Source organism: Typopeltis vanoorti, chromosome 5 (assembly GCF_054136105.1).
Source record: "Typopeltis vanoorti isolate ZY-2024b chromosome 5, IOZ_Tvanoo_1.0, whole genome shotgun sequence".
NCBI classification, from domain to species: Eukaryota; Metazoa; Arthropoda; class Arachnida; order Uropygi; family Thelyphonidae; genus Typopeltis; species Typopeltis vanoorti.
In genome coordinates, this window is record NC_143553.1 from 147,838,606 (window position 1) to 147,852,300 (window position 13,695).

Below are 13,695 nucleotides of genomic sequence, written 5' to 3' on the forward strand. Positions count from 1 at the left end.
TAAAGTTCAGTTCTATTGTAAAAATATCGAAATGAAATTTCACAGTTGATATACATATTTTGAATGATAAAATATAAGTAAATGTATCGCTTACTTTAAAAATTGGAGTATAATATCTGAATTATACAGAAAATATATACATATAAATTTAAATCGTAACTGTTAATTTCATTTTGTAATGACCAATTATACAAGGAAACCAAGAAAGTTAAAGTACAAAGAACAGTCGAATTATTATTATTCGTGACACCTAAAGAAAAAAAATTAGTGATATGATTAAAGAATTTCATGTTATTCTCTATAAAGCAAAGTTACTCAAGCATGTCCTAAAGGAAATCTGTGAAGTATTATTCGATTTCTATGGTTTTGTACAAAAATAAAAATAATATAATCTGAAACGTCGGCAGCCAGTTTTCTTTTCTTTTTTTTTTAAAATAATATTTCAAATAATTATCGTGAATTAATTTCTTCGAGAACAAATTAAATGTTTTGTCGAGTAAGCAATTAGAAAAAAATTAGTGCAAAAAAATTAAGAATAAAATTAGTTCTCCAAGGTAAGGCTATATTTAAGTGAAGAAATTATGCAAGATCTTTATTTTGTCCAGATTGAGAAAACAAAAATATAAATAATTTCTCTATTTTTAGTCTATCCTATATAACTAAGATCCAGTTACCCAGCATAGAACAAGGAAGTGTATTTCTTGTTATATGGCAACTGAGAGGAAGCTACGAATGCGAGATAATCCGGTTAACCGTTCTCTTCAGTTTGAGGGTTTATCACACTTTCTAATGGACATGACGGTCAAATTGCGCTTCTTATCCCTGTCCTTTCAACAGGTGGGCTGAATCATATCCAGATTTAGCTGGACGTCTGTAGACGTCCTGGTCGTTTGGGAGGTTAAGACTAATACATTTATTCCCGTGATGCTCTAGCACCATTATCCTGTCCCCGTAGTGGTTCCCAGTAAGATCTGCAAAATACTCCTCTACAGCTGCAATCAACTCTTCATTCGAAGAAAAATGCTGACCAACGAGAAAGAGTTTTAGTTTTGGAAAGAAATAGAAGTCAGAGTGAGCCAAATCTGGGGAATAGGGTGGATGTTCCAACAATTCATTGTGCAGATCCCTTAATTTTGCCATTGCCAAAACACCTGTGTGGACAGGTGCATTGTTCTGATGAAAGATTATTTTTTTTCTTCTGCAAACCCGGTCTTTTCCCATGAATTTTTTCATCTAGTCTGGTTAAAAGATTGGAATTATATTCCCCAGTTATTGTTTTACCCTTTTTAAGATAATAAAACAATGCCTTTAGCATCCCAAAACACCGATGCCACAACCTTTCCTGCTGATGGAACCGACTTTGTCTTCTTTGGTGGTGCTGAACAACTGTTTTGACTGCTGTTTGGATTCTGGTATGTAATGGTGAATCCAAGTCTCTTCCATAGACACACGAAATCAGTTTTATTCTTGTTAAAACACTCCAAGCACTGTTCAGAGATTTTCATGCGAGTGCATTTTTGAACTGCTATGAGCAAGTGTGGCACCCATCTTCCGCAAAGCTTTTTCATTTGCAATTCTTCATGCAAAATATATCCTACGCATTCTTTTGAAATGCCTATAGTCTCATCAATTTCAGACTCTCTGACTCTCCAGTCATCCAATACCATATCGTGCACTTTATCAATGATTTCTGGTATTTTTACACTTTTTTGGATGTCCTTCACATGGAACATCTTCAAGGCTGGTACGGCCATGTTTATACTCAGCAGCCCATTTTTTAATTGTTGAAAATGAAGGAGAAGAGTGCCCATAAATTTTTATGAACGTTGAATGAATTTCTTTTGGCGTTAAACCTTGTTTTACAAAGAATTTTATAACCGCATGATACTCGATTTTATCCATTTCAAGGGATAAAGACAACAGTTTTGCTTCAGACAGCTGTATAAAAGAAATTACTTGATAGAGCAACTTGTAATTTCACATCGATGCTTATGACAGATGTACCAACTTAAAAAAAAATCTTGCTGATAGTGTTGCCATCTATGACTGTGGCCATGGCAAAGCTATAGGAGTGGATGGTATACTCCCTGAGTTCCTAAAACATCTTGGTCAACATGGCCAAACATGGCTGGCTGCCATTTTCTCAGAAATCATAATGACTGGGAAACTACCAAAGCTGTGGTGGGAATTCAGACTACCCTTGTATTTACAGGACAGCCATTCTCCTGTGTATAATCCATATCAAGTGCTTCGATGTTTTATAACTGTCATATAAACTAAAGATCCTTTTTGATGTTTGGTTGTGCTGAATTCTCAGCAACATGGAATTCAAGGAAATAGGACTGAAGGTGCAGCTGCTAGGTCATCTTATATCTTTGCTACATGCTGTTTGTCAGTTCCATATACAAACTACAGATAGATTATAAGATAAGGGGTCATTAATCAGCAGCAGCTGTAGTAGGAAGCATTGGGAAATTGTATGCGATTAAGGCTTCATTATAGTCTAGTCAGCATTTAAACAGAATAGAGCAAGTTGTTTTTGCTAGGCTCTACATACATCAGTCATCCTACACATTCTTATTTACTGAGAGCTTAATGGCCCACCTTTGTGTGTGAAGTAAAACACTCACCTGCTATTTGCATGTACTGATGAAGGGGTTGTATTTCACTCGAGATTTTTATTAATCTGTTCCATATAAACTTAGGTTAATCTTAAGATTCACACAAATTGCATAAAGTTTTTAACTGTTTGCAAAAGTAATCTATACAAACACATTTGATAATTTCTATGTAGGTGAGACATTGCTTAATTTTTTAAAATTGTTTTTTGTACATAGCATTTTATTTACTCTTTCTGCTGTAGAGTAGAGAGAGAACCTGGGACCCATCTTGAAATGACCCACAACACTCTCTCTCTCTCTACTTTCCAGCTATTGAAAATTTTCTTGTCAATATTTTAGAACCCTCTTAGTAATGTATTAGTTTCTGTCATGTCTGTCTTTACTGCCTGTCATCTAGACTTTATAACCAACACACCTTCAGTCTATCCTCATAGGAATATTCCACAGACCTTTTTACTAACTTGGTCATTCATCTCTGGACCCTGGTGAATATGTGGGATATGAGTCCCACCTTTATATACTCTCCTTAATCAAACTGATGATCAACTCGCTCACATGTATCTCCTTCATCGATCCTTAGAATCTGTTTGTGGGAACCGGACCATAGGCCTTTTTTGAGATCCAGCAAAATCAATCTGTCTTTCCTGCCCTTTGGATTCATTTTTCTGTTATCTGTTGTATAGGTGAAAGTATTATCAATACAAGACTTTCTTGCTGTAAACCAGCCTGTTCATCTGATACACATCCCAAGGCAATAATCATCTAACTTTGTAGTTATAATTTTACTTAATAGCCTACTCATAGACACCATCACACTAATGCCTCTATAATTTGAAGGATCTTTCTTGCTACCTTTTCTAAAGATAGCAGTTATATAATATTAATGACTACAGCAGATGCTTTAGCTCCTTCTAGTGCTTGATTTAGCATTCTTATTAATTTTAGCAGCTGGTCACCTCCATTCTTCCACAAAAGGATGCTCTTTTTTTTTGGGGGGGGGTGCAGCTGTCTTCCCATTGTGTCCTTGCCAAGGCATCCCACACTTTATATTTCAAAAATGGATCCACTGGCTTCTGCACCCTGTTTTTCTCTCAATGTATTCCTTCCTATTCTCTGTCAGAAGATCTTAAAATGTTGGTTGTCGCAGGTATTAACTTCATGATGTTATCTACAATGTTACATTCTCATGTTTCTAATGGTCTTTCATGCCTCAACTGATTTATCTTAATGATCCCCCCTGTCTTCCAGAACTAAGCCAAACTTATATTCACTCGGGTCTCTTTTTATGCCGATTCAAAACTTATGTACCGTTGTACATAATGAACAGCATGTTGCAGCACATTCTGGCGTAAGGTGAGTAATGTGTAAGCAGTGAGTGTCCGTGAAGTTTAATTTTGCATGTGAGTGTTTGTCTTTTCATTATCGAAAGTCTAAATTTTGCTAATTTTTATTTTAAAGATTTACTTTGACCCAATGAAGGGAAAAAAAAGCACCAAAGAAAAGCAATTTCTTTGGAAATGAAAATTGCAATTTTAGATCGCTTAGCAAAAGGAGAGGAATCTATGGCGATTGGTAAACATTTTAATTTAAGCAAATGTACTCTAAGAGCAATTAAAAAGAATGAATAAGAAATTCTGTCATTTGTGGCACAAAACTAAGTGCCAAATTATCATTGTACTCAAGAGATGCTTTATTAGAAAAAATGGAACAAGCGGTTGTAATTTGGATTTAAGAATTAACTCAAAAAAGAATTCCTATCAGTGGTTATTTAAGTAAACAAAAAGCTCTTTGGTTTTATGAAGCATTTGGAGCCATCTACTTCTGCTTCTCAGGCTGATAAAGAATTTTCAGCTAGCAAAGGATGGTTAACTGGATTTTAAAAAGGAATGCACTTCATAACGTGAAGATTACAGGTGAGGTTGCAGCAGCAGATGAAGAAGCAGCCAAAAATTTTCAAGAGAAGTTAGCCAAAATTATTGAAGATGGTGGATATTGTCCCGATCAAATGTTTAACGCTGATGAAACAGGATTGTTTTGGAAGAAAATGCCTAGTCGAACTTATATTGTAAAGTCTGAGAAAAAAGCAAGTTGAAACCCCTCCTAGTAAATCGATCTCTAAGACCACATGCACTAAAAAGCAGAGATCTAAAACATTAGATCTGGTACATTGGATGGCTAATACAAAGACCTGGGTAACAACTGCTGTATTTACTGAATAGTTCAATGATTGCTTTGTACCAGAAGTGAATACATATATGAAGCAAAAAAACTCTAGATTTTAAAATTTTATTAATTGTTGACAATGCACCAAGTCATCTGCATTTAGAACATCCAAATGTGCAGGTAGTGTTTTTTCCACGCAATACAACAAGCATTATTCAGCCATTAGATCAAGGCATAATTGCTACTTTTAAAAAATATTACGTTAAGCACACTTTTCAATTTATATCGGATAAACTAGAAAATGAATCATTAACAGTAATTGATTGAGTCGGTGATTATTTGGATTCTGAAAGAATCCAAATAACCACTGACTTAAGACTAAAAATACAAAATAAACACATTTAATAAACACAAACAACATATATACACATCAAACAACTTTACATAACTATAGCTAATTAGAGAATTAATTGGATCCAAAGGCCTTTTAAAAATAGTCTTACACTTAAGACTAGACTAAACACTTTGTTTTCACAATGACAAAATGTTCATAGCCAGTTTCTTTCATTCCCTTTTCAGAAGATATATATGACTTTATTCTTCATTTTCATAGGATCCTTTCTCATCACTCATGTAGCACACATTACTTCTTCCTGACTCAATTCTGTCTCTTTTTAGTAGAATTAATAGTTAGATTCGGCGTCCTTAAGACAGATGAAACTTCTTAATCAGAGTTTTCTTGAACATTCCTTTAGAACGTAAATAGCAACTTCTTTTATTCACTAATGCTTATTGACAGTCTTAACTCTCCCACTTTAAAAAATTCGCAGTTCTACGATTCCCTTTTTGGAATCTACTATAAATCTTCCAATTAGCGTTTCCTCGAATATTCCTTTTAAAACGATCTATAGCAATATTTTCTTTTATTTATCAATACTTATTCTACTTTGAAACTTCATAGTTCCACAATTCCTTTTTCGGAATATACTATTGATTTTCCTCCGACTGTCACAAAAAAAACTCAAATTCCTCCGAATCCAAATATCTGCTGGCCCGTGTTCTAATTCTTTCCGAACGCTGTGTTGTTTATTTCTCTTGTTGCTTCGATACCGAACGCTTTCTGTCAGCTGTCAATCGCACATCAACCTTCTCGGCGAGCATGTGCACTCCATGAAAGTGGCAAGCAAGACGTTAGGTATAATGGCTGACATGCAGTTTACGTCAGCGACAAGAGAGCGTCTTCAAAAACACAGTTTAATATTTTAAACTACAATAAAATTGTTTAAAGTAACACATCTATTTAAATCTGGTAAGTACATAAATTTTTTAAATGCTTTACATATCACTGACAAAATAATTTGAATAATGGGCACATCGCAAGTGCCGACGTTATGAAACCAAAACTAATAAACATTCTAACATAAACAATTTGTAAAAATATTCAGAATTTTAATTATGATTATTTTTTACAAGATAATGGACAATTGAAATAAAGATAAGCTGAAACTTGCATTGTTCTCATTTGTTGAAAACGGCAAATAGATGTCATGATAAAATAACTTGCATGATTGCTAAACAGAGTGCATGTTCTTTGGATCATATCCCATTGAATTTTACAAATTTAGTGAACCCATCTATATGAGTAAATCAAATCGATTCATATTGTACATCTTAGAAGTCCTGTAGTGGCCCTTTCACTTAAGAGTGAAAGCACCACCACACCAGAATGGTTTTTATGACCAGGCTACTTGTATATAGCAGCTATTGACAGCAAACTACATTACTTTCATATACATAAAGGATTAAAACATGAATATAATTTATCTATTGTAATTCATGTGATAACCAAGTGGGAAAAAAATGTATAGCCATCTCTTGATTTAGGGTATTATAAAAAATATGGTGATACATCATGTTACTCCTTATGTATGTAAACTATCATTTCAGCATTGATATAACCTCTATCTTCCTGGCTCTAACTCCAACTGTGAGGAGACTTTAATAAAATTTGAAATAGTCTGAGTAGCGACTGCTCATAATTCATAGCAGTATACAAATCGGAAAAGAAGTCTGCTTTGCATTATAGGATAATTCTTGGGCATAGGATTATAATGAGAATATACATCACTTTGTCTATTTTATATATATATATATATATCTTTATCTTTTAGCATTATTCAATTTTACCTTGTAGTAGTTTTCTAATATACATGTTCTCTTCTATTTGCATACTAGAACATTGTTTTTCAGATCCATAAATCTTCTCAGTTCTATTTGGATGTTTCAAATGCTTTAAAATTAAGTTAGTTTATTGTATTTTTTTCCACTTTTTGTTTATTTTATATATGTTTAGTTTATACCTATATATTTATTATAAATGTTAAACTTAATTTAAACAGAGATCCCCAGAAAATGAGCTGCAGAGAGGAAGTGATTCTGATATTTTGACGGTAGTTGTCAGTTACTTGATCATGTTTGCATACATTGCTGTAGCTTTGGGTGAAGTCAGTACTTGTGGAAATCTTCTGGTAAGCAATTATGTACTATTGGAATCTCACACAATTATAAATATTTTTTTAATATTTAAAATTATAATGCTCCTAAAATTTGATATCAAACTGAAGTCTCTCTCTCACACACACACGCTGATTCAAATTAAGGTACTCCTGTGCAGAGTAACCTGTAGAAAGAATTATTGATGAAATACTCTCAAACTTGGTGGATACCCTAACCAGATTATGGGAAAGAAATTTTGACAATAAAAAAATTAGTTCAAAACTAACTGATGAGAGAAATAAAGCACTGTAACTGAGAAAGGACAGTGAATTTTGCATATTATGAAAGCTGTAAGTCAGTTGAAATGAAGGACTGAGACTCACTCCATAGTCATTCAATTTATGCAGTGGGTCTCACTTTGCCTAAATATGACTTTCCCGTAAAGGTGTGAGTACATATGCCTAAAAACTTTGCAAAAAGACCTAATATCAAATGCAATGCAAAACGTGGTTCTTTGATTTGTAGAGAAAAGCAGTTCAACAATGCAACCAGGAAGAGGATGTGAATCTGAAAGAATCTGAAATTCTGCAAATGACTGAAGATGTTGCAACTGCAGTTGTTGAGCAGTCAAATGCCATAGGTTCATTCAGTGCATGTGCCATAACATGACTTGCCATACACAGTATGGAGAACTTTGCATAAAATGCTGCAGTGCAGCCTGTATGAACTCTGCCACAGCCAAGAGTTGCAAACCTGAGATGCCAGCATCTGAGAAATACTTGCATTAACATTTCTGACACTCATGAAGGTGGATGAGGATTCTCCTTAGAACATCTTATGGAGTGATAAAGTGCATTTCCATGTTTGTGGAACAATAAATACTCAAAACTGCTGCACCTGTGCTACCGAGAACCCCCGTGCATTTCAAAAAGCCTCCTTACATTTGCTAAAGTTTAGTTTAGATAGGATTTATGGTCACGTTTGTTATCTAGCCATTTTTCTTAAAGGTTCATGAAACCAGACCTGTGACCTTGCATGGTCATGGCTGTGCATTATTGAACATGCTGAGCAGTTTTGTCATCCTGCAACTGTAGCAAAGAGAATGCCTGAATACAATAGTGTTGATACAAGATGGAGAACCTCCCTACATAGGACATGAAGTTCAACAATTATTGCATCAACATTGCATAGAGGATAGAGTAATCAGTTGCTCATTTTCTATGAAATGGCTGCTGAATTCACCAGATCTTAACACCTATGACCTTTACCTTTAGGGGTTACCTTAAAAGCATGGTGTATTGGGACAAAGTTTTTCACCTGGCAGATTTGCAAGACAAATCGTTTTGAGAGATCAGTTGTGTTCTCCTATAAACAAAGCTGTATGGTAGTTTAGCTATTGGCTCTGCACAAAGGCCAGCAGATTGAATGCCACCTCCATTGATCATCTGGATCTCTGTGACAGTTCCTTTTAGCATGTCAGCTGTATGTGAGGTTTTTTGTATTACATTATGTTAGTTATGGAATTAGTGAAATAAACATCATTGAATAACTTTGCTTGTCATAGACTGAATCATTCTGCAATCACATATCACCATATTTCCCATATCAATTATTTTTGAATTATTTTATTGGTAAAATCTTACTCATTGTGTAGTTAAGGTTTGAGATTATTTCATTTACTGGTTCTGTCTAAACATGCGCTGAACAGGGATACTTTAATTTGAAACATCGTGTGTGTGTGTATTGTAATGTGGCTCCCCCTTTTTTTTTTTATCCAGCTAGGTTTAATATAAGGAGATTATTAATTTGACATACCTGTGCATTTTTTGAGGTAAGGATGACATTATATTTGGAACAGAAGTTGATCAGGCAAACACTAGGTGCTTTTTTTAAAATATCAAAACTGATCTATAATGAATAGTTTATAGAATTCAACTAAATATTTATTAGCAGCTCTTTGACTTGCTGCTCTATCAGGGTAAGTGTTCAGGATGGAACAAAATGTGCTGTTTCATTAGCATGATTAATTAATAATGCTTTAACTGAAAGTGCTGTTTTTTAATCGTTGTTTTCACAAAAGATATTTTAGTATAGAGGGTTTCATTTTCTCCTGCTTTCAAATTTTCTTATGAAATGCTAATAAAATTTTATGTTCTGTAATATTAATTATACTGCATATGTTCAGTATAACATGCATAAAACCATTTTATTTAATCATGTTCAAGTTCCTCTGGTATCATAAAATTAATACAATGCCCCCTTTCATGTGCATTTTGCTAAATGCTTTAAGGCCACCCCACCCCCTTTTTTTTTTAACTTAAATTCTTCCTAGTTTGACTTTATCCTGAACTCATCCATCCCATAGGACAGGTAGTCCTCTGAGTAGAGGGGGATCAAGATAAATTAATGCAGCCAATACATCACTCTTTGCTTGCACCTTCTAAAGACAAGCATTTATGCACGAATGTGCTTTGTAGGACTAGTTTTGCCTGTTTTGAGGGACAAAGCAACTGAGTTTCTAGGAGAAAAACCTCTCCAACACTCCATGAGACTGGCTAACTTGCTATTTGATTGTGAAGACCTGATAAAGTTTCCTCATCTCATAGACGAGATTGAAACTTGTCTTTCCAACCAAACGGAGTTATAAAAAAAAAACCCACACACAGACTCTGGATGAATACTTTTATTGAAGTTCTTTGTATTTGGAATTCTTAAATTAGATTAATCAAATTTTCATTGTAGACCATATTGGCGTACAAAGGCAAAAACAAGTTGCAAATGATATATTGCAATACTTAGCTCTGGCTAGGTGGAATTTAATTGTCATTTATTGTATTTTAGTATGTCAGTTCCTCAAGGGCTCACATAATGAGATTACAGTTATGACAAACCTGAGGTACAAATGCTAGAACATGCTTTACTTCATGTAATATATGTAATAATCTGTCGACTGTTTCTTACTTTTTCTTTTTTGTTTCTTCCCCAACACTGTTAGAATATTTGAAGAATAGAAAAGTGAATTGTTCCATTTTTTTTTTTTGTCCTGTGTTTTTTTCTCCCAGGTGTGCCTTACTTAGTAGGCAGGATCTGAAAATGTTTGGTCAACATGAAATGATTAAACAAATCCCCCCCCCCCCCCCAGGGATCCGGAAAAGTCACCCCCGGCACATTTTGTCCCCTGTAGATAATGAGTAAGCTACAAAAATGTAAATAATACACCTAATTTTTCAATAATTCTAATTTATTTTGTTTTAATAGAATAAATGCACATTATTATTGTTTAAAACTTAAAACTCAAAGTTGTATGCAATGCCTTTAAGGTAATCAATTACATTACGATTTTGAAAATCTTGGACTATGGTTTTGATTCTAGCAGAAATTGCTGCAATGTTGATTGAGATGCAATGATTAATACCCTTGGAGGGTATGGATGGCAATGTTATAGTGCCTCCGTAGCGCAATTGGAAGAACGACAGTATATTGCGCCATTCGATTGGAATTGGCCTAAGTTAGATTCTTGTTGCGACGGGAGGAATCCTTATTTGGATAATTTCAATCGAAAGTGAGTTAGCTGATCTCATATGGAGGTAGCAGGGTTTTTTCTCCTGGAAACTCTGGTTTTTCATCCTGCATCCAGACAAATCGGCCCTTCAGAACACACGCAATTTACAGACAAAAAATACTAGTTGTTGTGGTGGTGGAGGTGGGCGGTTGATGGAGATGATTCGTAGTAGAGGTTCGGTGTAGTGGTTGAGACATTTGTAGGTGTCCTCCCGCGATGAGTCTTCGGACTCCTTGGAGGTATCAGGAATAATAATAATACTTCTTGTTTCTTTGATTGCCTGAATTACTGACAATTAGTTGTGTAATTAAATAATCAATGAATCGGTAAATATTTGGGAATAAAGTAGCACAAGTTTCCTGAAATCCCCTGTGCCACCCTTCCACGCTGTTGTTGGTATGTTGCCGATCATTCCGTGTTCATGTGTAAACATTTCACAATTCGATGGCAAAAATGGGTAATTGCCTGCCTCTCAGTTGTCGTCTTCTTCCGATATATGTATCTTCAAAGTAATTTGCAATCACCATAGCTTCAATAGGGAAGTCATCAGCTTTAACAAAATCTTCAAATGCTTGAATAACATTAGCAGGAGGAATAAATGCCAATGCCAGAATCATTCGAATCCAATGAGCAAGTTCATGGTCTTATTCATATCGGGCTTTTAAACCTTCATTCTGTACCTTTTGCCAAATGCTTTGGGAAGGATGAAAAACAACTGGTATTTACAATACTAGGAAATTCTTGTTGGAAGGCTTGCATGGCACTTTGTTCGAAATCTGTCATAAGTCGCTGTGGTTGGAGACCCGGTTGTAGATTTTTAACTTCTTGAATCAACTTGACATATGTGGCATGAGTTTTGTTTGGCTGAAGTTCATAGACCACTGGAATAACTGCATTGAATTGAACCATATGAATTGTATAAAGCTGCTGGAAATGCATGGGTACTGTGCTAAAAGTTGCATCAGAAAACCACTACTGGCTGCATGCTAATAACTGAATATTGTTACAAGTGGAAAAAATAAGGGAGCACTTCGTCCTGAGAATCATACATCAAAAACTGTTGTACATTGCCATCGATAATAATTTCTTGATAATTTTGTGGAATTAGTAGGTCCTGGAGATTGCTCGGTAAAGCAGGAGTACGATTGTTGCATCGAACATGACGAATGGTTCGTTTAAGTGAATCCTTTTTAGGAAGTAATGCCACGACATTGGCATGAGCCTCTGCAATTACTGATGCAACAATTTGCTGTGGCCGTTCGTTCATGGTTGTTGCATGTTGCCGTATTTGGCAAACCAATCAATTGCAATGCTTCTGACCTTGCAGCTTGAGCTGCATGGTTACGTTTAGTTAAGACTTTTCACAACTGGGCCTTCCAAACTCTATGTCCAAACACTCCCTTTGCAGGTGGAACATTTTTCACAAACCCAGATTCTTGTTCATCTACAGTTCTCTTTGAAAACACGTAAATGTGGTTGTCATCATCTACCAATTTTCTTTTGCCTCATTGACGGAACACTTTGTCATTGAACACACAGGATTAATCAAGATGCAAAAATAATATGTAGATATTGCACTGTCTGCGACGCTCAGCTTGTTCACACGATGCACTGCCGATAATGAGGCAATGAAAACACCAAACGTGCGCTGTCCACTCCCCCCCCCCAATGTCCCTCACTAACCACGTGACTATCGACCTCGTTGTGAAGTATGTATTCTTTCCATTGTGAAAGGATTAACAGTTCCAGTTAATACTTTCACAATAGAAAGAGAACCTGAAGACATACAAAAGGGGAGAAATTAGTTTAAAAGCTATGTGACAATTTGTATGAATGTAATTTAAAAAATTTGTTCGGAAAAGTTAGTTATCGGAAGTTCGGTTTGAGTAATCGAGAGAGTTTAACATTGAATCTCCACTAAAGGGGCTGGGATTTCATTAAAAATTTGAGTTATCGAGAGTTGAATGTATTTTATATTTTTGTAACCTACTCATTATCTACAGGGATGAAATGTGCCGGGGGCGAAATGCTGGGGGTGACTTTTCCGTTCAACAATATACAAATGCATGAAACACAGAATTGGTCAAATTTTGATACAATTAGTTGAATTCATAGCAAGTCTTTAAACAAAATTTAAATATCTTATTTTGGTAGTTATGAACACTAATGTAAACTTCTAGAAATATTCTCATGATATGCTTTGCATAATCATTTACAGTACAAATTCAGTAAGCTTGATTTATTTTATCAAAAGAGAAGTATTTATCTAACAATATTTTTTATTCGAGCGAATTTCTTTTAGCAATTTTTCATTTTTTAATACAACTGAATAAAATTCTTTGCATGACATATTGTAATTGGTTTTCACCAGTAATTCTCCCTCAACAGTTTTTAGATTTAATTTGTTCCTATCCTTTTTCCAAGAGTTGAACATTAAACTAAATACTCGCTCACTCATTGGATTTGAGTGAGGCAAAGCATAAACAAAACAAAAAAAAAATTAATAATTTTTCTAATATTAGGTTCATCGTGTGCATTTAAAAATTTTATCCAAATATCTGTGATATTTTTGAGTTGTTTTATGTCAATATTTTTATGGAACGATTTTAACAGGACGTACTCTTCATATAGCAAATCACTATTAATATTGGAAATTTTAAATAAATCTAACTTTTAAGAAAAGATCAAACTGCCACTTCATGTAAGTTGAATACATTAAAATACTCATACTTATTATTTTCAAAACTAGATCTTTTTTCAATATACTGAATTGAAGTTTTCAGAAAATCGTCTGCCCTTTTCTTAAATAAATTTATCTCTACTAGTTTGCGACAAGATTTCAATTTTTGTATA

At 34.6% G+C, this 13,695-nt stretch overlaps 1 protein-coding gene across 1 annotated transcript in view; it reads left to right on the top strand.

The window, feature by feature from the left end:
* LOC150106928 (NPC intracellular cholesterol transporter 1-like) overlaps positions 1-13,695 on the top strand; it is a 920,722-nt gene that overhangs the window by 384,890 nt on the left and 522,137 nt on the right. Inside the window, exon 12 of the mRNA XM_090393507.1 lies at positions 7,184-7,312. Coding sequence (XP_090249633.1) covers positions 7,184-7,312 — 129 coding nt within the window. The remainder of the gene's footprint in view (positions 1-7,183; positions 7,313-13,695) is intronic.